At 41.2% G+C, this 21,286-nt stretch overlaps 1 protein-coding gene across 1 annotated transcript in view; it reads right to left on the bottom strand.

Annotated features, from left to right (window-relative positions):
- gdap2 (ganglioside induced differentiation associated protein 2) overlaps nucleotides 1-21,286 on the bottom strand; it is a 55,666-nt gene that overhangs the window by 16,198 nt on the left and 18,182 nt on the right. The window contains exons 5-9 of the mRNA XM_059968375.1: nucleotides 18,199-18,275; nucleotides 16,964-17,123; nucleotides 14,825-14,975; nucleotides 5,862-5,938; nucleotides 4,530-4,606 (exon numbers count right to left, since the gene is read on the bottom strand). Of these exons, the coding sequence (XP_059824358.1) occupies nucleotides 4,530-4,606; nucleotides 5,862-5,938; nucleotides 14,825-14,975; nucleotides 16,964-17,123; nucleotides 18,199-18,275 (542 nt within the window). The remainder of the gene's footprint in view (nucleotides 1-4,529; nucleotides 4,607-5,861; nucleotides 5,939-14,824; nucleotides 14,976-16,963; nucleotides 17,124-18,198; nucleotides 18,276-21,286) is intronic.

Below are 21,286 nucleotides of genomic sequence, written 5' to 3' on the forward strand. Positions count from 1 at the left end.
ATCATTGTAGCCAATATGAAAATGTAATTGGTGGTAAATGAAAAGAAATGGAAGTGAAGTGCTTGAACCGAGCAGTAACATAGCAAATGGTGAAAAATAATTAAGCAACATATCTGGTAAAATGGAGTCATACTTATAATTTCACTATGGCACATGACTATGACTAATTTCAGACATTTAATCTGGAAGCTGGTAGGTAAAGCACTATTTTAAGTGTAATGTTGTAGCATGTAAAGTTGAGTATTTAATATTTGAGTATGTGTATGCACGTAGTTTGATTAAGCATTCTTGTTCATTTAAGTAATTCATTGCAAGTTACATATAAAAATACGTGAATTGCATAAGTCATCACGCTACCATGTTATATGTGTGCACCTTGCTTAAAGTAAACACGATGTTAGATTTGCATTTCTGGCTCTGTCTTTTTCTTGCAATTAATTTAATATTTTGAAGTTACAAAACATAACAGTGGTGATGAGGTATTTTTAAAAACAAACCCAAGACAGTTACCAACCTGTTGAAGTGCAGTGAAACAATCGAGTTTAAAAAAGGCACAGTATGGAACTGTCGATAAAAAAAAACAATGCAGCATGTGCAGAGACAATCAAGTTAAAAAATGTTCAGAAAATGTAAAAAGTTTATTGGCTCATAAACAGTGAGTACCAGGTGATAAAAATCATTTTAAAAAAGAGCCAAAATGGCTAGCTGCATTGGGAAGATTGACACTTTCAATTGTTCAACAGGTTCAACAGGCTCATGTATACTGAGCTAATTGAACAGTACTTTGAAGTAAATAGAATAGCAAATGAGAAGTACCAATTTTGCCAAGTGCTTTGGGTTTAAAGGCATACAGTTTGCTACAAAATTTGACTGCTCCAAACAAACCAGGAGAAATGTGCTTTGCTGTTATTGTGAAAGTGATACAAGAACATTTATACCCAAAACCATCGTTGATTGCAGAACACTTTAAGTTTATAAGTAGGATCAAAAAGCGTACATGGCTGAATTGAAGAAACTATCCTGAGCATTGTCAGTTTGGTAATAGGCTTAATGATGCACTGAGCAAACATTTAGTTTGTGGAGTCTGACAAGAAAGCATTCAAAAATGCTAACCAAAGCACAAATTACATTTAGAAGAGCAGCTGAAACTGTTTTATCAATGGAAACCGCAGACAGAGACAATTGGGTTGCAGTCAGGAATGAACGTGAGTGTGAACAAAATTGCAATGTCTAAACAGATACAGGCCTGGCCAAACAAATTATGTTAGCATTGTGGCAGGGGCTCACATACACCAGATCAATTCAGATTTAAATGTGAAATGTGCAGAAAATCCAAAAAAGTAGGACGCATACAAAGAGCATGTCAAGCAGTCAAAAATAAATGGACTGTACAGGGAAGAGAACAAGATAAAAAGTTGCAGTTTCAAAAAGCACCAAATTGCATCTTGTTGATAAAAAATCTGATAATGAGGAGTGACACAGGCTTGAGTAGCCTTGAGATTTACAATTTGAAAACTAACAATAGAGAAGTAATATGGCTTATACCAGAAGTGAATGGCAAATTAATGAAAATGAAATTGGACATGGCTTAGCTGTATCAGTCATTCCACAATATGAGTTTGAATGGCATTTCAAAGAGATTAAACTGAAGCCTGCAGATATCCAACTAAGAACTTATACTGGACAAAAGATAACTCCTGTGGGAATGACATTCGTGACAGTGAAATACAACAACCAACAAGCCACATCGAGCTTGTGCGTGGTATAAACAGGATGACCAACATTGTGGTGATGTCAGTAGCTGAGACCGCTACAACTCGATTAGAGATCAATCCACCAGTTGCATGCCAGATTTCCTGTGACTGAATCCAAATTAAGAAAGCTATTGGATTATGCCTCAAGTGAATAAGTGACCAGCAGAAGGCAAGCAGATGTTGGTGCCAACCTCTGTGCCTTTGGCTGGAAAGCATATTAGACCATGCTGCTCAGAGGAATTGTGACTGACGAAAGCAGTGGTTGGACTACAACAGTTCTTGCGAGGAACATATCTGAAAAAAATTTTAAATGTTAATCAGACAGTTGCTTGTGAAATATAGCTTGGTTTTAAGTTGAAAGAGAGTTCAAGGAACTTCAGGAAAGTTGCAAGCATTTGACTTTTGTGAGTACAAACAACCAGATTCTACGGTGTGCATTAAGGTTACTGCAGGAACTTCAAGTGCGAGACAAAAAGCTGCTTGTAAAAGTAGCTGCAAAGACCAAAGCCCAGCTGGGTGAATAGAAGGCCAAAAAGAAAGGAGTCAATGGAGATATAAAACAGAGGATTCGTCAAATGATGTTGAAAACGAAGAAACCAAGGGGAGAGATCAGATCATAAAAGGAGCAAAAGGAGAATACTCCAGTGAACTAAATGCATCTTCCCAAGATCAAAATACACATCCTAGAAAGAAGAAGATCCAGAGAGAAAGGCCGAGAAAAGGAGAAGAAAGGTTGTGCAGAGCTTCAGAACCACTTCCTGCAGTATCAGGGTTAACTCCTACAACCACCACAGAGGATGCCCAGAATCTGAGATTCTTTCACAGCCACAAGTCTCACCTGCCAAACAGAGTGATCTCCCTTGTCAGGGAAGACATTATCCCAAAGGAGAAAGAAAAACTCTATAGTGATTAAATATTCCGGTCTGAATGGGACAACTTAAAATTTACTATGCTGTGGATGCCTGCAAGTAATTGTATTATATAGTATATTGTGTATATTGCTGAGATATATTCTATATTTAGTTGGAGTTTATAGGTAAGCAAGGAGGAGTGTTGTGTATTTAATATTTTAGCAATATTTGAGTAATACTGTATACTACCACATGATACGTGTGCACCTCACTTGAAGTAAACATGAAGTTAGACTCGCATTTCTGGCTCCGTCTTTTTCTTGCAATTAATTTAATGTTTTGAAGTTACAAAACATAACATTCATGTTCTCAAGATAGAGATCCTTGGGATGAGAAATTGCCAAAAGCTACAATGAGAATAATGTCTAGAAAATTTGTACCTCTATATTTTCTCATTTCATTTAAGTTTCAATATGTTGATTTTTCTATTAAATATCTATTTTTTGTGTTGAAGAAACAGCACTTTTAGAAATGACACTTGCTTTGGAAAATGAAAATGATCCTCTGCAAACTTCCAGCTAATGCTTCATAACATTTTCTAAATATTGAACTGCATCAACAAGACTAACAACTTTCTTAAGGCTAGAAATAATTAGTAATGGTATGCAATAAACATGGTTGTTCTTCCCCATGGGTAGGTGGGGATTGAGAAAAAAAAGTCAATAAAATTTTAACTTAACTGACATATAAAACAGATGCAAACAAAGTGGAAACACCTTCTAACTCCATATAATACAGCATCATAGAAACATAATGGCAGAGGAAGCTCCTATTCTGCCCATCAAGTCTACATTGCTTCTTTCTACACCATTCCAATCATTCCCCTAATTTCCCCCTGCAAATTATTTTCCTTTCAATATCTATGCAATTCTTTTCGAAAAGTCAAATTGATTCTCTATCCTATACTGTCAGTAATCTCCCGCAAATGAGGGTTAAATTAAGACCGTAAGACACAGAGCAAAATTAAGCCATTTGACCCATCATATCCACTCTACCATTCCATCATGGCAGATTTATATTCCCTCTCAACCCTATACTCCTGCCTCCTCCCCATAACCTTTGATGCCCTTACTAATCAATCACTTATGAAGCTTTAAATATACCTATGAAAATAAATTCCATAGATTCACCCACCACCCTCTGGCTAAAGAAATTTACTTGATATTAAATTTACTCTGAACATCATTTAGTAATTATGGGGATGCATTGTCTTTAATCTTCAATCCTAACTGCATTCCTTTTCTTCTCTGTTCTAAAGAAATTTACTTCTATTTTGAGGCTATGCCCTTTGGATCAAGACTCTCCACTACTGTAAACACTCTATCCAGGCCTTTCAATATTCGGTAGGTTTCAATGAGTTACCCCCCCCCCCCCCCCCACCACCCCATTTGTCTAAACTCCAGCAAGTACAGGCCCAGAGTCAAAAACTGTTCATCATATGTTAAACTATTCATTCCCAGGATCATTTTTGTAAAACCTCCTCTAGACCCACTTCAAAACTGTATGTCCTTCATTAGATATGGGGCCAAGACGGCTCACAAATGTGGTCTGATCAATGCCTTATAAAACCTCAATATTACATCCTTGCTTTTACTACCATTGACTGAAGCCTTCCCTTACACAATAAACATATACACAGCTTCCTGCATGCTAATTTATAGCATTAAAATTTACGAAGGCACTGTTTTGAATTGAATTAACTTTTACATCTTTGAAACCATTTTTTTGCAGAGGGATTACCAAGAGCTTCACATTTATTGATGGAGAAAGATATGTAACTGTGTTGAAACACAGCAGCAAAGCAAGACAATTTTTGTACTTAAAAAGATTACCAATGTAGTAATAGCTTTTCAATGAATCTTACCTTATCAGGGTCTATTAGTGTTACAGGAATATTTCTTCCAACTATCACCACAACAATATGGCCACTTTTATCATATCCTGCAACAAATTAAAAAGATAACTATTATGTTAAGAGGAAAGCAGGTGCTTAGAGGAAATCTTTACCTACAGAACAATACTTAAATATAATTTAAAATTTTATAAATGTGAAGTAATAGAAATTGCTCTTCAGAAAGCTCAACAATGCCTGAGGAAAATAACTAATAACTTGCATGGAAAAACTATTCCTCACAGCACCATTACTTAGTCAATAGGTGTAGGTTCATTTTGTAACCTCTACTTTCTGTGAATTTTCAGCAATATTTAAATATAAAAGTGCCATAAAAAATGTGATTGCTTATAATCCTTCCAAGAAGTCACTGGATTGTTTTTTTTAAAACGCAAACACGATGAAATACAAAAGACATACCAACACATTAACAGACCAAGTTACATTGTCATACTTCATATTCCCAACTACCGTAACATCATAAAACTTGGGCAGAAATTGAACCACACAGCTAAGTTCATATTGCTCCATTTTCCTGGAACATAGAATAGCAGAGGCAATGAATGGTAGAAGGGGTTGTCAGCTGGACTTTGAGCACCTGAAACAACTTAGTGAAACCTGCTGAAAAATGCACTTGGGTTAACAACTGAAATACAACAGGATTTGGACTTATCTGCCCAAGCCAAATCTATATCACCTAATCTTCATGCCTGCACAGAGACAAATAACTCTTGGCTAAGGTTATTCAAAGCATCCAAGGATTGGGGAAACTCATTTTCAACTTCATAAGAGTTGGAAGAAAGTGAAAATCTGGCAAACAATTACAAAAATACAAAAAGATGCTGATTTGCTATAAATAGTCTCAATAGAAAACTCATTTTAGGTGCACTTGTATCACATTATTAAGAACTGCAAATAAGGAAAAAATAATTGACCACCTTGAAGAAGAAAATTGTGTTTTTGGCTACAAAGATTAGTGCTTCACTGAAAAAGTACTGAACTAAGGATGACAAAGCCCAGAGGACAACTTATGGTGACCTTATGGTTTCTAGCAAAGATTTATACTTTATCTTTACTACTTCAATCACATCAAAATAGCATTCAGCTAAGCTCCTGATCTAGTTTCCTGCTGTAATTGAAAGCAGCAAGAGATCACAAATATAAACATAAATGGTAAATCACTAAGCCAAATATCCCAAGTACAGACAGCATAGACCCTTGAACATTGGAATCATAGATCAGCTGGAAAGAACCAGCTTGATATACATTACAGCTTTTTCTTGCTTGAAGTCACAAGTCACTCACCTGTCTGGTATAAAGCTTTTAATGAAGCAACATCAGAGAGATCAGCTGCTCTAGCTCTACACAGCCAACGGTTATAGCTAAGAGAGAATAAAGTATTGTGAGTGAATAGTATTTAGCAAGCATGAAAAGAGGGTGAATACATATAGGTGAAATTAGTCTTTCATTGCCAGTTCTAACTGCATGTAAAAAAGATGACCAGCAGTTGCTGCCACACATTCAGTTTCTCTGAGGTGAAGCAAAATGCATAAAGATAGCCACTCTTCTCACATGTAGTTAAAATTGAAGATTAAAGACCATGCATCCCCATAATATTAAACAATGCTCAAAATAAATTTCTTATCAATGTACGCATATGTCACTGTACACTACCTTGCGATTCATTTTCTTGCAGACATTCACAGTACAACAAAGTACAATAGAATCAATGAAAAACTACACACAAAGACTGGCAAGCAACAAGTGTGCAACGGTAGCATAGTGGTTAGCACGACACTATTACAGCTTTGAGCAGAGTTCAAATTTCAGTCTTGGCGTCCTCTGTAAAGAGTTTGTTTGTAATGTGTGGGTTTCCTTCGGGTGCTCTGATTTCCTCCCACAGTCCAAAGATGTATCAGTTAGTAGGTTTATTGGTCATTGTAGGTTAGTAGGTTAATTGGTCATTGTTAATTATCCTGTAATTAAGCTAGAGTTAAATCAGGGGTTTTTGGCAGCGGGGCTCAATGGGCAAAAGAGCTAATTCCATGCTGTTTCCCTAAATAAAAACTAAAAAGACAAACTGTGCAAATATAAACGTGGCATGCTGTAAGATTTCACTGCTGTGCAACATGCTGTAAAGTTTCACTGATAATGTAATGGTTTCTCTGTAGCAGCAATGTTTGGGTTATGACTACAGATAACGGGGTTTGGAATGCTGTTGTTCTTTCTTGAGTCTGGAAGAGAGACCTTTGCGGTCTTTGGTCGGCGAGAGGAGAAGGAAGACACGTGTGAAGAGAGCTGATAGACCACCAGATAGAATGGACTGGCAGTGAGAGTCTGAAGATCGGCAACACTCAGAGGAGGTCGATGGCTGATGAATGGCCATATTTGTGAGCTCCAAAGTGCACCAGATTTATAAAGTTCAATCAGTTAATTGCATATGGTGTACTGTCTGATATTTTGCGGTGTGGATTTGTAACTGGGCAACACATCACGCAGCATCCACACAAACAAGATTTCTCAGTTTGGAGGGGCCAGAAGTTGTGTTCCCCTAGATCGGGGGTCGGCAACCCGCGGCTCCGGAGCCACATGTGGCTCTTTTACGTCTGTGCTGCGGCTCCCTGTTGCTTTGGGAAATAATTGGTTGTGGCGACCCTTTTCCTGGCACATCCGAACCGACTCACAATTAGATAGCCTACGGGGGTTTGCGAGCACAGAGCTTTGGAGCCTCTGCGCCATGGGGGGCAGGTTGAGGGAGGCTTAAAAGTGAGGCTGAAGATTTCGAATAAAGTTTTTTCCTTCGACTGCAGTTACCGACTCCGTGTCGTAATTTTAGCGCTGCATGTAGCACACCGCTACATGGTCAGTATTTAATTAAAATGTATTTTATGTTAGTTTGTTAGTTTTTGAAATGTAAATCTAAATTTGAAGATTATGGTGATCTTGTACAATCTAAATAAGACGTTGTGGCGACCCATTTCCTGACACATCCGAACCGGCTCACAATTAGCCAGCGTTCAGGCTAAGGGAGATAGCCTACGGGGGTTTGTGAGTACGTGTCTTTTGCAGCATCCGCGCCCATGGGGGGCGGGTTGAGGGAGGCTTAAAAGCAAGGCTGTTTAGTTCGAATAAAGCTATCTTTGACTGCAGTTTACTGACTGCGTGTAGCACACCGCTACAAAGTGTTTTTATCGCTGGCTGTCCAGAGGGAAGGTGCTGAAACGCTTTGTCGCGTGTCTGGAAGAAGTGAAAACTTTCCTGGGCAGCAAAGGGCTCACCTTTCCTGAGCTGGAACAGCCAGAGTGGCTGGAAAAGCTACACTTCATGGTAGACATGACAGCGCACCTGAACACGCTGAACACAGCTCTTCAGGGGAAAGGACGCACAGCCCTGCACATGTTGGAGGATGTTTTGGCATTCGAGCGCAAGCTGACGTTGCTTGCCAGAGATTTACAGAAAGGCACATTGTCTCACTTCCCCAATTTGAGAGAGTTCAAACAAGGTCACGACATGATAAATTCGGAGTATTTCCATTCTGCAATCATCGCAATGCAAACATCGTTTGGGAAACGCTTCTGTGAGTTCAGAGAGGAAAAACACACATTATCCTTCCCGGTCACTCCCCTAAGCATCGATCCATCCCTACTGAATACAACAGCATTGTCAGGTGTGAGTCAACCTGACCAAGTATGATAAATATTTTAATTGCCTATTATTTTACGTATATTCATATGTTTTCATTGTTCAGTGAAATAGTCCTTTTATTTTTCAGGTTGACAGCTGGCTGACGTTATTTTTGGTTTGCTGCTGGCGGCAAATTTAAGTTTGGCGTTTTTCATAAATACAAGAAGGACTCAAATAGACTGAGTATTTTACTTAAAAGTAACCTTCAACCCAACGTCTTTTTTTCGGAGGTCAAAATGTTTTTGTTGCATGCAGAAATGTAATTTCGTTTTCTCTGCAGGAGTTCATCAATTTCATAAATGCAACACATTATAGTTTGTTTATACATAGCATAAAGGCAAAACAAAATGATGTATGCAGTGTTATTTCATTTTAAATGTCAAACGGGTTTTGCGGCTCCCAGTGTTTTCTTTTCTGTGGGAAACGGGTCCAAGTGGCTCTTTCAGTGGTAAAGGTTGCTGACCCCTGACCTAGATGAACACATGCTGGCCGAGCATGAGGGACACACAAAAAAAAACAAACAAACAAATAACAAATGATATTGAGAACATGTGCTGTGGAGTCCTGGAAATGACTCATAGGTTATGGAATCAGTGCAGTGTGAGGTAAGTGAAGTTATTCATTCCAGATCAAGACTCTGATGGCTGAAGTGTAATAACTGTTCCTGAACATGGTGGTTTGCAACATAAGGCTCTTTTTGACCTACTTCCTGATGGCAGCAGCAAGAAGAGAGCCTGGCCTGGATGCTGAGGGTCCTTGATGATGGATGCTGCTTTCCTGTGGCTCATTGTAGATGGTGGTGGGGAGGGGGATTTTTCTGTGATGGATTGGGCTGCATCTACTACATTTTGTGGCCTTTGGGTTCTCTGGCATTGGTGTTTCCACACCAGTCCTTGTTACAACCAGTCAGTTTATTCTTTACAGTGCATCTATAGAAGTTCGTCAAAGTTTGCAATGACATGCTGAATCTGCAAAAACTTCAAAGAGAGTAGAGGAGTTGTCATGCCTTCTTTGTAATGGCAATTACATGCCCTGAAATGGTAACACCAAGGAATTTAAAGCGCTCGACCCTCTGCACCTCTGAATCTCTAATGAGGACTGGCTCATGGATCTCTAGCTTGTTCCTCCTGTAGTCAATCATCAGCATCTTTGGTTTTGCTGATGTTGAGCGAGAGGTGGTTGTGGCACCATTCAACCCGATTTTTGATCTCCCTCCCGTACCAATTCATCACTTCCCATGATTCAAGCCAACAACAGTGGTGTCATCAGTAAACTTAAATATGGCATCAGAGCAGTACTTAGCCTCACAGTCAGTAAGTATAAAGCAAGTACAGCAGAGGGCTAAGCACACAGCTCTGTAGTGCACCTGTGCCAATCTGAATTGACTGGTGTCTACAAATGAGGAAACTGAGAATCCAGTTGCACAAGAAGGTATCAAGACTTAGGGCTTGGAGCTTATTTGATTAGTTTTGATGGGATGATAGTGTTGAATGCTGAGCCATAGTCAATGAAGAGCACCCTGATGTATGCACCTTCACTGTTCAAAGTTTCCAGGACTGAGTGAACAGCTACTGAAATAGCACCTGCTATTAACCTATTGTGACAAACTGGAGTGGATCCAAGTCACTCCTCAGGCAAGAGTTGATAAGTTTCAGGACCAACCTCTCAAAGTACTTTATCACAGTGGATGCAAGTGCTACTAGATGATAGTCATTGAGGCAGGTTATCACATTCTTTTTGGGCACCGGTATCATTGAAGCCTGCTTGAAGCAGGTGGGTATCTCAGACTGCTGAAGTGAAAGGTAAAGATTGTAAGTAAACTCCAGAAATTTGATTTAAGATTGTAACATGGATCTGAGAATTTTAGGAAGCTGTAATGCGTTGGACAATTATAATATGCCAATCAACACACACAAAGCGCTGGTGGAACGCAGCAGGCCAGGTAGCATCTATAGGGAGACGCACTGTTGACGTTTTGGGCCTAGACCGTTTGTCAGGACTAACTGAAAGGAGAGATAGTAAGAGATCTGAAAGTAGGAGGGGGAGGGGAAAATGCGAAATGATAGGAGGACGGAGGGGGTGGGGTGAAGCTGAGAGCCGGAAAGGTGATTGGCAAAAGGGATACAGAGCTGGAGAAGGGAAAGGATCATGGGACAGGAGGCCTCGGGAGAAAGAAAGGATGAGGGGAGCACCAGAGGGAGATGAAGAACAGGCAGAGTGATGGGCAGAAAGAGAGGAAAAAAGGGAGGGGGGGAAACATCAGGGATGGGGTAAGAAAGGGAGGAGAGGCATTAACAGAAGTTAGAGAAGTCAATGTTCATGCCATCAGGTTGGAGGCTACCCAGCCGGTATATAAGGTGTTGTTCCTCCAACCTGACTATGGCTTCATCTTGACAGTACAGGAGGCCATGGATAGACATATGAGAATGGGAATGGGACACGGAATTAAAATGTGTGGCCACTGGGAGATCCTGCTTTCTCTGGCTGGTGTTCAGTGAAATGGTCTCCCAGTCTGTGTCGGGTCTCACCAACATATAAAAGGCCACACTGGGAGCACCAGACGCTGTATATCACACCAGCCGACTCACAGGTGAAGTGTCACCTCACCTGGAAGGACTGTCTGGGGCCCTGAATGGTGGTGAGGGAGGAAGTGTAAGGGCAGGTGTTGCACTTCTCCATCTCCCTCTGGTGCTCCCCTCCCCCTTTCTTTCTCCCTAGGCCTCCCATCCCTTGATCCCTTCCCTTCTCCAGCTCTGTATCCCTTTTGCCAATCACCTTTCCGGCTCTCAGCTTCACCCCACCCCCTCCGGTCTTCTCCTATCATTTTGTATTTCCCCTCCCCCTCCTACTTTCAAATCTCTTACTACCTTTCCTTTTAGTTAGTCCTGACGAAGGGTCTCAGCCCGAAACGTCGACAGTGCTTCTCCCTATAGATGCTGCCTGGCCTGCTGCGTTAGCCAGGAGTCAGATCACTTTTCCGGAGAGCAATGTTATGTGTTTTACTGAAACGTGGCTGCATGAGGACATACCTGACCAAAATATTTCCATAGAGGGCTTCCAGACAGTTCGGGCTGATTGGAATTGCACTGAGAGTGGTAAGCGTAAAGGGGGGTGGGGGGGCTTGCTGTTCTGGTTAACAACAGATGGTGCAATCCTGGTCATATTACAATCAAGGAACACGTTTGTAGCCCGGATATTGAATGTTTTGCTGTTGGACTTTGGCCATATTATTTGCCAAGGGAAATCTCATATGCAATTGTGGTTGTTGTGTACATCCCTCCCTCTGCCAACCCGACGTGAGTGTGTAACATCATTCACACCATCGTAGCCACACTACAAACCCAGAACTTGAGTGCCCTCATTACCATTTGGGTGACATCAACCTGTTTACCATGGCTAGAACACTGCCTAACTTCACGCAGTATGTGAGCTGTACAACCAGAGGGGAGAGGACCCTGGGCTTGATGTATGCTAACGTTAAGGATGCATACAGCTCCTCTCCCCTCCCCTCACTGGGAAGGTCAGATCACAACCTGGCGCATCTCAAACCCTGCTATGTGCCTCTGGTGAAGAGTAAACTGGCAACCTCGAGGACAGTGAGGAAATGGTTGAGGGAGGCTTATAAGGCACTCCAGGATTGTTTTGAGGTGACAGACTGGCAGGATCTCTATGAGCCACATGGAGAGGACATTGATGGGCTCAGAGAGTGCATCACTGGTTACATCAGCTTCTGTGTGGACTGCAATGTTCCGGCAAGAACCGTCCTTTGTTATTCAAATAACAAGCCATGGGTAACAAAGGACATTAAGGACATTCTGAACACTAAAAAGAGGGCGTTTAGAGATGGAAATAGGGAGGAGCTGAGGACAATACAGAGGGACCTGAAAGCCAAAATCAGGGAGGCTAAAGACAGATATAGGAGGAAGCTTGAGTGGAAACTCCAGCAGAACAATATGAGAGCGGTCTGGAGTGGGATGAGGACCATCACTGGGTTCTGGCAAACTAGCAACAGAGGAACTGAAGGCAGTGTGGACAGGGTCAACGAACTTAACCTGTTCTTCAATCCATTTGACACTGTGGCCCCTGCCCATCCCCCACATGATTCATCTGTTGCAGGCCCCTAACCAACACATACTCCACTCTCCCCTCCTACCCCTCCTTACAGCCCCTCACCCTGCTCTCGTGACTACACCCCTCCCACACCTGGAAACACCACAGTGGGCTTCACAGCTGAACAGGTAAGAAGACAGCTGAAATGTCTCCACCCAAGCAAGGCTGCAGGCCCGGATGGTGTCAGCTCCAGGGTGCTCAAAGCCTGTGTCCCCCAGTTATGTGGAGCACTTCACCATGTCTTCAACCTGAGCCTGAGTCTCCAGAGGGTTCCTGTGCTGTGGAAGATGCCCTGTCTCGTCCCTGTACCGAAGACGCCGTGGCCCAGTGGCTCCAATGACTACAAACCGGTGGCATTGACCTCCCACATCATGAGGACCCTGGAGAGACTTGTTCTAGAGCAGCTCCGGCCTATGGTTAGGCCACACTAAGACCCCCTCCAGTTCGCCTACCAGCCCCGACTAGGAGTTGAGGATGCCGTTGTCTACCTGCTGAACCGTGTCTGCACCCACCTGGACAAGCCAGCGAGCACTGTGAGGGTCATTTTTTTTGACTCCTCCAGTGCGTTCAACACCATCCGCCCTGCTCTGCTGGGTGAGAAGCTGACAATGATGCAGGTGGATGTTTCCCTGGTGTCATGGATTATTGATTACCTGACTGGCAGACCCCAGTACGTGCGCTTGCAACACTGTGTCAGACAGAGTGGTCAGCAGCACTGGGGCTCCACAGGGGACTGTCCTGTCTCCCTTTCTCTTCACCATCTGCACCTCCGACTTCAACTACTGCTACAGTCTTGCCATCTTCAGAAGTTTTCTGATGATTCTGTCATAGTTGGATGCATCAGCAAGGGAGATGAGACTGAGTACAGGGCTACGGTGGGAAACTTTATCACATGGTGTGAGCAGAATCACCTGCAGCTTAATGTGAAAAAGACTAAGGAGCTGGTGGTGGACCTGAGGAGGCTAAGACACCAGTGACCCCTGTTTCCATCCAAGGGGTCAGTGTGGACATGGTGGAGGATTACAAATACCTGGGGATACAAATGGACAATAAACTGGACTGGTCAAAGAACACTGAGGCTGTCTACAAGAAGGGTCAGAGCCGTCTCTACTTCCTGAGGAGACTGAGGTCCTTTAACATCTGCCGGACGATGCTGAGGATGTTCTATGAGTCTTTGGTGGCCAGTGCTATCATGTTTGCTGTTGTGTGCTGGGGCAGCAGGCTGAGGGTAGCAGACACCAACAGAATCAACAAACTCAGTCGTAAGGCCAGTGATGTTGTGGGGGTGGAACTGGACTCTCTGATGGTGGTGTCTGAAAAGAGGATGCTGTCCAAATTGCAAGCCATCTTGGACAATGTCTCCCATCCACTCCATAATGTACTGGTTAGGCACAGGAGTACATTCAGCCAGAGACTCACTCCACCGAGATGCAACACTGAGCGTCATAGGAAGTCATTCCTGCCTGTGGCCATCAAACTTAACAACTCCTCCCTCGGAGTGTCAGATACCCTGAGGTTTCCACCTCCACCACCGCCGCCTGCAGCCCATTCCATACACTCACCACTCTCTGCATAAAAAACTTACCCCTGACATCTGCTCTGTACCTATTTCCAAGCACCTTAAAACTATGCCCTCTCATGCTAGCTATTTCAGCCCTGGGAAAAAGCCTCTGACTATCCACACGATTAATGCCTCTCATCATCTTATACACCTCTATCAGGTCACCTCTCATCCTCTGTCACTCCAAGGAGAAAAGGCCAAGTTCACTCAACTTATTCTTGAGGCATGCTCCCCAATCCAGGTAATATCCTTGTAAATCTTCTCCACACCCTTTCTATGGATTCCACATCATTCCTGTAGTGAGGTGACCAGAATTGAGCACAGTACTCCAAGTGGGGTCTGACCAGGGTCCTATATAGCTGCAACATTACCTCTCGGCTCTTAAACTCAATCCCACGATTGATGAAGGCCAATGCACTGTATGCCTTCTTAACCACAGAGTCAACCTGCGTAGCAGCTTTGAGTGTCCTATGGACTCGGACCCCAAGATCCCTCTGATCCTCCACACTGCCAAGAGTCTTGCATTTAATGCTATATTCTGCCATCATATATGACCTACCAAAATGAACGACCTCACACTTATCTGGGTTGACAAATGATTACTAACAGTTTATTGAAGAACACACTGAAGTTACTAAATATTTCATTTCATATGCAGCATTACCCGCAGCTCATTTTCTGGCATAGGAACCTGAATAAAACAATGAAAGTTTGTTTTGCAATGAGTTGCAGCAGGCAAGATTGTTACGTAGGAGCGTTACATTACTTCTTCTTGAGTAATATGTTCCTAATTGGTTGCATTTCAATTCAATCCAGATTAGAAAAAATTATGAACTGATCCTTTTATTATTCAGCAGGTACAGAAGTATTCATATTTTATTTATTTATGTATACAAGCATGATCTGTACTTACTTCCTCTGATGTGCTTTTTGAACAGCTGCATCTGACATCTGCCCTTGGAGAATCAGCCGTCTCTGCTTATCTATATCTCCTTCCATCTTAGCAAATGCATGTGTCCCAATGTCCTCTAGCTCAAGATGTTCCTCATCAGATTCAGAGTCAGCTATATTAACGATAAATAAAGCAGTATTCCTTAAGCCAAATGCTACCCCAAATATTCAGAGTTTTCACACAGAGCTGTGTGACACTGCTCCATAAAATCTGACAACACATAATTATCACTGAAAACAGATGTAGTGGCAAACTCATTAAGCATATCCAAAGTTTCAGAGCAACATTACATAACTGCAATAATCAACAGAAGAGCATTTCAAACATGTGGCTGATTTCCAAATCTATACTCTCAAAGACAGGCCAGATTATAATAAATAAAAGAGAAAGAAATCAGAAGAAAACATGGGGTCAGGAGAAGTTCAGTTATTCCCTCAAATGAATGAGATCATGGCTAACCATAAATTTCGCAGACAGATTGGAGTAAAAACAGCAATTACTGCATCAATAAAATCTGTAATCACCATTTGGCACATCTGGCAAGTTAGCATATGAAGTGGATTATCTAAGGTGTGATAAATTTGTTAATGAAAGTTCACTGACCTGAAATTTTCTCTCCTCAGAAGCTACCTACATACTCGCTGCAACTATTTTACTTCAAATTACCAGTATCAGCAGCATTTTGCTCTGATAGTTTCCATTTTGATTGGTAATACTGCAGTGAAATCTCTCAAGGTAATTAATTACTGCAAAGCATAAATCCTATTAATTATAGTATAGATGTAGTTTAGATTAAATCAAATGTAAAGCTTTCTCTACTTCCTGCTTAACCAACCATATTTAAGAACTTGTTCCAAAGAAAACTTGTACTGTTTTTTTAAAAAATTGTTATGGAACCTTTACCAATTGCTGAGTTAATCTCACGAATTATTGACCAAATTGAAGTAAAATTCAGAAATAAAGCCAGCAGTGTATAGCCAATGCGACATGACTGATGGCACAACAAAAAATTTCCTTGGCAGGAGCAGGGAAAAAAATAAAACAGGAACTACAACAAAAAAAAGAATGCACAATTACTTTGCCAGGCAGAGTTGTACAGAATGACCAATTGAGAACAAAATTAATGCTTGATAAATTAGCTTTCTAGCTTGACTAAAATGAGACACTGCATCTTAAAACCAAGTTACAAACAAGAGAAAATCTACAGATGCTGGAAATCCAAGCAAAACACATAATATGCTTGAGGAACTCAACAGGCCAGGCAGCATCTATGGAAAAGAGTACAGTCGATGTTTCAGGCCGAGATGCTTCATCAGGACTGGAAAAAAACATAAGAAGTCGGAATAAGAAAGTCGGGGAGGACAGGAAGAACTACAAGATGATAGGTGAAACTGGGGGGGGGGGAGGGTGAAGTAAAGAACTGGGAATTTGATTGGTGAAAGAGATACAGGGCTGGAGAAAGGGGAAATCCGATAGGAGAGGACAGAAGGCCATGGGAAAAGAAAAGGGGAAGGAACACTAGAGGGAGGTGACAGGCAGGTAAAGAGATAAGGTAAGACAGGATAATGGAAATGGGGAATGGTTGGGGGGGGGGAGGCATTATCAGACATTTGAGAAATCAATGTTCATGCCATCAGGTTAGAGGCTGCCCAGACAGGATGCAAGATGTTGCTCCTCCAACCTGAGTGTGACCTCATCACAACAGTAGAGGAGGCCACCAACTGACATGCCGGAATGGGAAGTGGAATTAAAATGGGTGGCCACTGAGAGATCCTGCTTTTTCTGGTGGATGGAGCATAGGTGCTCAGTGAAACGGTCTCCCAGTCTGCGTCGGGTCTTACTGATATACAGGAGGCCACACCGGGAGCACCAAACACAGTAGATGAACCCAAAAGACTCACAGGCGAAGTGTCACCTATCCTGGAAGGACTGTTTGGAGCCCTGAATGGTAGTGAGGGAGAAGGTGTAGCACAAAAGATGACTGAGTTAGACAGATTACATTAACTGAGCACTCATTCCAAAAATGAAACCTTTACTGTCCTGGAAATGCTTCTTCAAAATACTTTGCAATAAAAATATTATTAGTACATCAGAACTTACAATGCAGAATCCCTGGTTTGTCCAGTATTCGAATCTGGCGTTCTGCAATGACTGGCTCTCCTTCAGCATTTCCTACATCAGCAGGAAGAATTGGCAAACACCTTCTTTCTTCCTCCAAAGATCGTGGAAAATACAGAGGCATCAATTTCAAATATGTAACCTGTGGGAAAATATATTTAATACTAATATTGCATCTTTCCTTTTCCCAATGAAAATATTTTAGCAATAACATTTCCTACTTATGTAATACACTGCAAGATAATAGATAAAAGATTAAAAGATAAAAAATAATAGTCTGCAAAAGCCCTGGACAACAACTTTAATTTAAAAGCAGTTAAAAAAGACTAATACCATCAAAATAGCTTGAGCTTTGACTTCAATAGGTTCCAATGTGTCTTGAAGAGTTTTAAAATCTCCTTTAAGTAAAAGTATTGGCTTAAAATTTAATGTTACACTGTAGTGTTTCTAATCTTACTTTAAGGAAACAGCTTTCTGACCACTAATTATCTCAAACATTAACAAACTTTTAATACTTATTTTGGACAGAGGGGAGAAAATTAATATAATTATATTAGAAATCTGTTTGTAGCCTTCAAATCTCAATGATGGCTTTCTTTCCAAATTTGTTAATTATTGTTTTATTCAGCAACATTAACATTGAGGCAAGGACAACTGTTGTGTTAAAAGATTAGGAACTCATTTAGGAATAAGCATTTCTTCATTTAAAAAACAGCTTTTAAAAAATGTTATTGAAATATATAAATATTTCTCCTGTATTGACAAACTTGAAAATGTTTGTTAAAGTTAGGATCCTGTATGGGCATCATGGTCAGCAAAGACACATTGGAATAAATGACCCAGTTCTGTGCAGTACAGCTCTATCAATCAATGACAGCCAATACTTTGGAATCAGAAGCATATTCTGAAGTCTGTTGATTTTTGGGTAGCTGACCAGTAGCTAGGAACATTTCATAAAGGCCAGTTAAAATAAAACATCTTCAATGGTGTGTATGGACTAAAATAAATGAACCACAGCAGGAAAAACTGTAAATGATTGCAGAAGGAAGGATTGTCTGCATTTATAGGCAACACTGGCTCTGCCAAAACCAATCATGACTTTGCTGCTTTGACAGTAACATCAGATGATCATTAAGTGTTTCTCTCCACAGATTAACATGAGTAAATGAAAACTGTCACTCTAAAAACTCCCTCAAACAAAACAATTGATATTTTACCTCTTCCAGATCTGTAACTGCAAAGACAACTGTCTCAATGGTGTCTCCATGTTTCTCCAAAAATCGTCTAACTGTCCCTGAAAATTGAAAGGCCGAAAAATTAAAACTATTAATCACTCCCTAACTTAGATAGAAAGAGAGCTAAGTGTTTATTATGACTGGTTTTTCCACTAGCATAATGATCAAAGAACAGTGTGCAGTAGATTTCACTTGTGTAGATAATTATATAAACACAATGTGTAAAAATGTTTAAATGTATTTAAACACATATCATAACCTATACTTACAATGAAATGAACTAAAAGAATGTCTGCTTTCACCTCAGTTTAAGTATTAAACCAAAATGTTAATTACATTTCTCAAATTGAATTAGTGATTAATTCTGAGTTAATGCCACCAGCAAAGCCTAATACTGCACATAGATTATGGTCTCTCTACCAAAGGAGTAATACGATTTCAACAACAGAATTACAATGATGATTCTGTGAATGCAGAATTTGTCCCATGTGGTGAGATCAAGCAAACTAGGTTTAAACACCCAAGAATGAGAGATGATTTCATTGAAACATAGCAACATTTAAGAGGTTTGAAAGATTCAGTTATATGGATGCAGTTATAAACAAGGCAAGACTATACTTCTTTAGGAGTTTGAAGAGATTTGGTATGTCAACAAATACACTCAAGAACTTCCTACAGATGTACTGTGGAGACCATTCTGACAGGCTGCATCACTGTCTGGTATGGAGGGTGGGCTACTGTACAGGACCGAACAAAGCTGCAGAGGGTTGTACATTTAGTTGGTTCCATCTTGAGTACTAGCCTACAAGGTACCCAGGACATCTTCAAGGAGCGGTGTCTCAGAAAGGGAGCGTCCATTATTAAGGACCTCCAGTACCCAGGCCATGCCCTTTTCTCACTGTTACCATCAGGTAGGAGGTACAGGAGCCTGAAGCACACACTCAGTGATTCAGGAACAGCTTCTTCCCTTCTGACATCCGATTCCAAAATGGACATTGAACTCTTGAACACTACCTCACTTTGTTCATATTATTTGTTTTTTTTTGCATGAGTTTTAATCTACTCGATATACATATACTGTAATTGATTATTTTACTTTTTTCTATATTATGTATTACATTGAAATGCTGCTGCTAAGTTAACAAATTTCATGACACATGTTGCTGATAATAAACCTGATTCTGATTAAATGTGCTTCTCGAGCCAGTAACCACTGTCTCAACACAAACTGGTAACACAGGCGGACAGTAAGGTGTAAGGTCACAACAAGGCAGATTATAAGGTCAAGAGTCCATCTCATCATACTAGCAAGCCATCTAGAAGCAGTATAGAAGCTGTCCTTGAGCCAAGTAACATGTGCTTTGGTATCTTCTGCTCGATGGGAGAGGGGAGAAGACAGACTGTCTGAGATGGGGTCCTTGATTGTGTTGGCTGCCCTAATGAGGCAGCAGGAATGATAGTCTAAGCACATGCAGGGAAGGCTAATTTAGAACACAGAACAGTACAGCACAATACAGGCCCTTTGGCCCACAAAGTTATGCTGACTTTTTAACCTATTTCAAGATGAGTCTAACACCACCCAGTATTTTGCTTTCATCCATGTACTATCTAAGAGTTTCTTAAATATCCCTAATGTATTAGACGCTACCTGATCATGTACTAACCACTTTCTGTGTGAAAGAACCTATCTCTGACCCCCCCCCCCCCCCACAATACTTTCCTCCAATCACATTAAAATGATGCCCTCTCACACTAGCTCTTACTGCCCTGGGAAAAGGGTATGGTGGTCTGCTCCTTCAATGCTTCTTACTACCTTACACACCTTTATCAAGTCTCCTCTCATTCTCCTTCACACTAAAGAGAAAAGCCCAAACTCACTCAACATCTTTTCATAAGCCGGAGATTGTACGTTCTCCCTGTGACCTTGTGGGTTTCCTCTCATTTGGTCTTTATAAATTGTCCCATGATTAGGCTAGGATTAAATTGGGGGAATCAGTGGGCAGCACAGCACAAAGGGCTGGAAGAACCTACTCGGTGCTGCATCTCAATAAGAAGAAATAGGAGCAGGATAAGACCATCTGGTCTGTCGAGCCTGCTCCGCCTTTCAATAAGATCACGGCTGATATGGCCATGGACTCATCTCCACCGACCTGCCTTTTCCCATAACCCTCAATTCCCCTACTACGCAAAAATCTATCTAACCTTGTTTTAAATATATTTACTGATGTAGCCTCCACTGCTTCATTGGGCAGAGAATTCTACAGATTCACCACTCTCTGGGAAAAGCAGTTCCTCCTCATCTCTATTCTAAATCTACTCCACCAAATCTTGAGGCTACGTCCCCAGTTCTACTCTCACCTACCAGTGGAAACAACTTTCCTGCCTCTATCTTATCTATCCCTTCCATAATTTTATGTTTCTATAAGATCTCCTCTCACCCTTTTGAATTCCAGCAAGTACAGTCCCAGGCAACTCCATCTCTCCTCATAGTCTAACCCCATCATCTCTGGAATCAACCTGGTGAATCTCCTCTGCACTGCCCCCAAAACCACTATACCCTTCTTCAAGTAAGGAGACCAGAACTACACACAGTACTCCAGGTGCGGCCTCAACAGTACAGTTGCAAAATAACTTCCATGCTCTTAAATTCAATCCCTCTAGCAATGAACGCCAATATTCCATTTGCCTTCTTGATAGCTTGCTGCACCTGCAAACCAACCTTTTGTGATTCATGCACAAGCACTCCCAAGTCCCTCTGCACAGCAGTATGCTCCATTTTTTAAAAACCATTTAAATGATAATCAGCTCTTTCATTTTTTCTTCCAAAGTGGATGACCTCACATTTACCAACATTTACTTACCAAAATAAATAAATATGCTCCCTAATCCAAGCAGCATTCTGTTAAATCTTTCTTTGCACCCACTCTAAAGCTTCCACATCCTTCCTATAATAAAGCAACCAGAGCCAAACATAATACTCCAAGTATGGTCTGGCCAGAGTTTAACAGAGTGGCAACATTACCTTATGGCTCTTGAACTCAACCTGACTATTGAAGGCCAACACACCACA

The sequence above is a fragment of the Hypanus sabinus genome, chromosome 4, assembly GCF_030144855.1.
Source record: "Hypanus sabinus isolate sHypSab1 chromosome 4, sHypSab1.hap1, whole genome shotgun sequence".
Classification (NCBI taxonomy): Eukaryota; Metazoa; Chordata; class Chondrichthyes; order Myliobatiformes; family Dasyatidae; genus Hypanus; species Hypanus sabinus.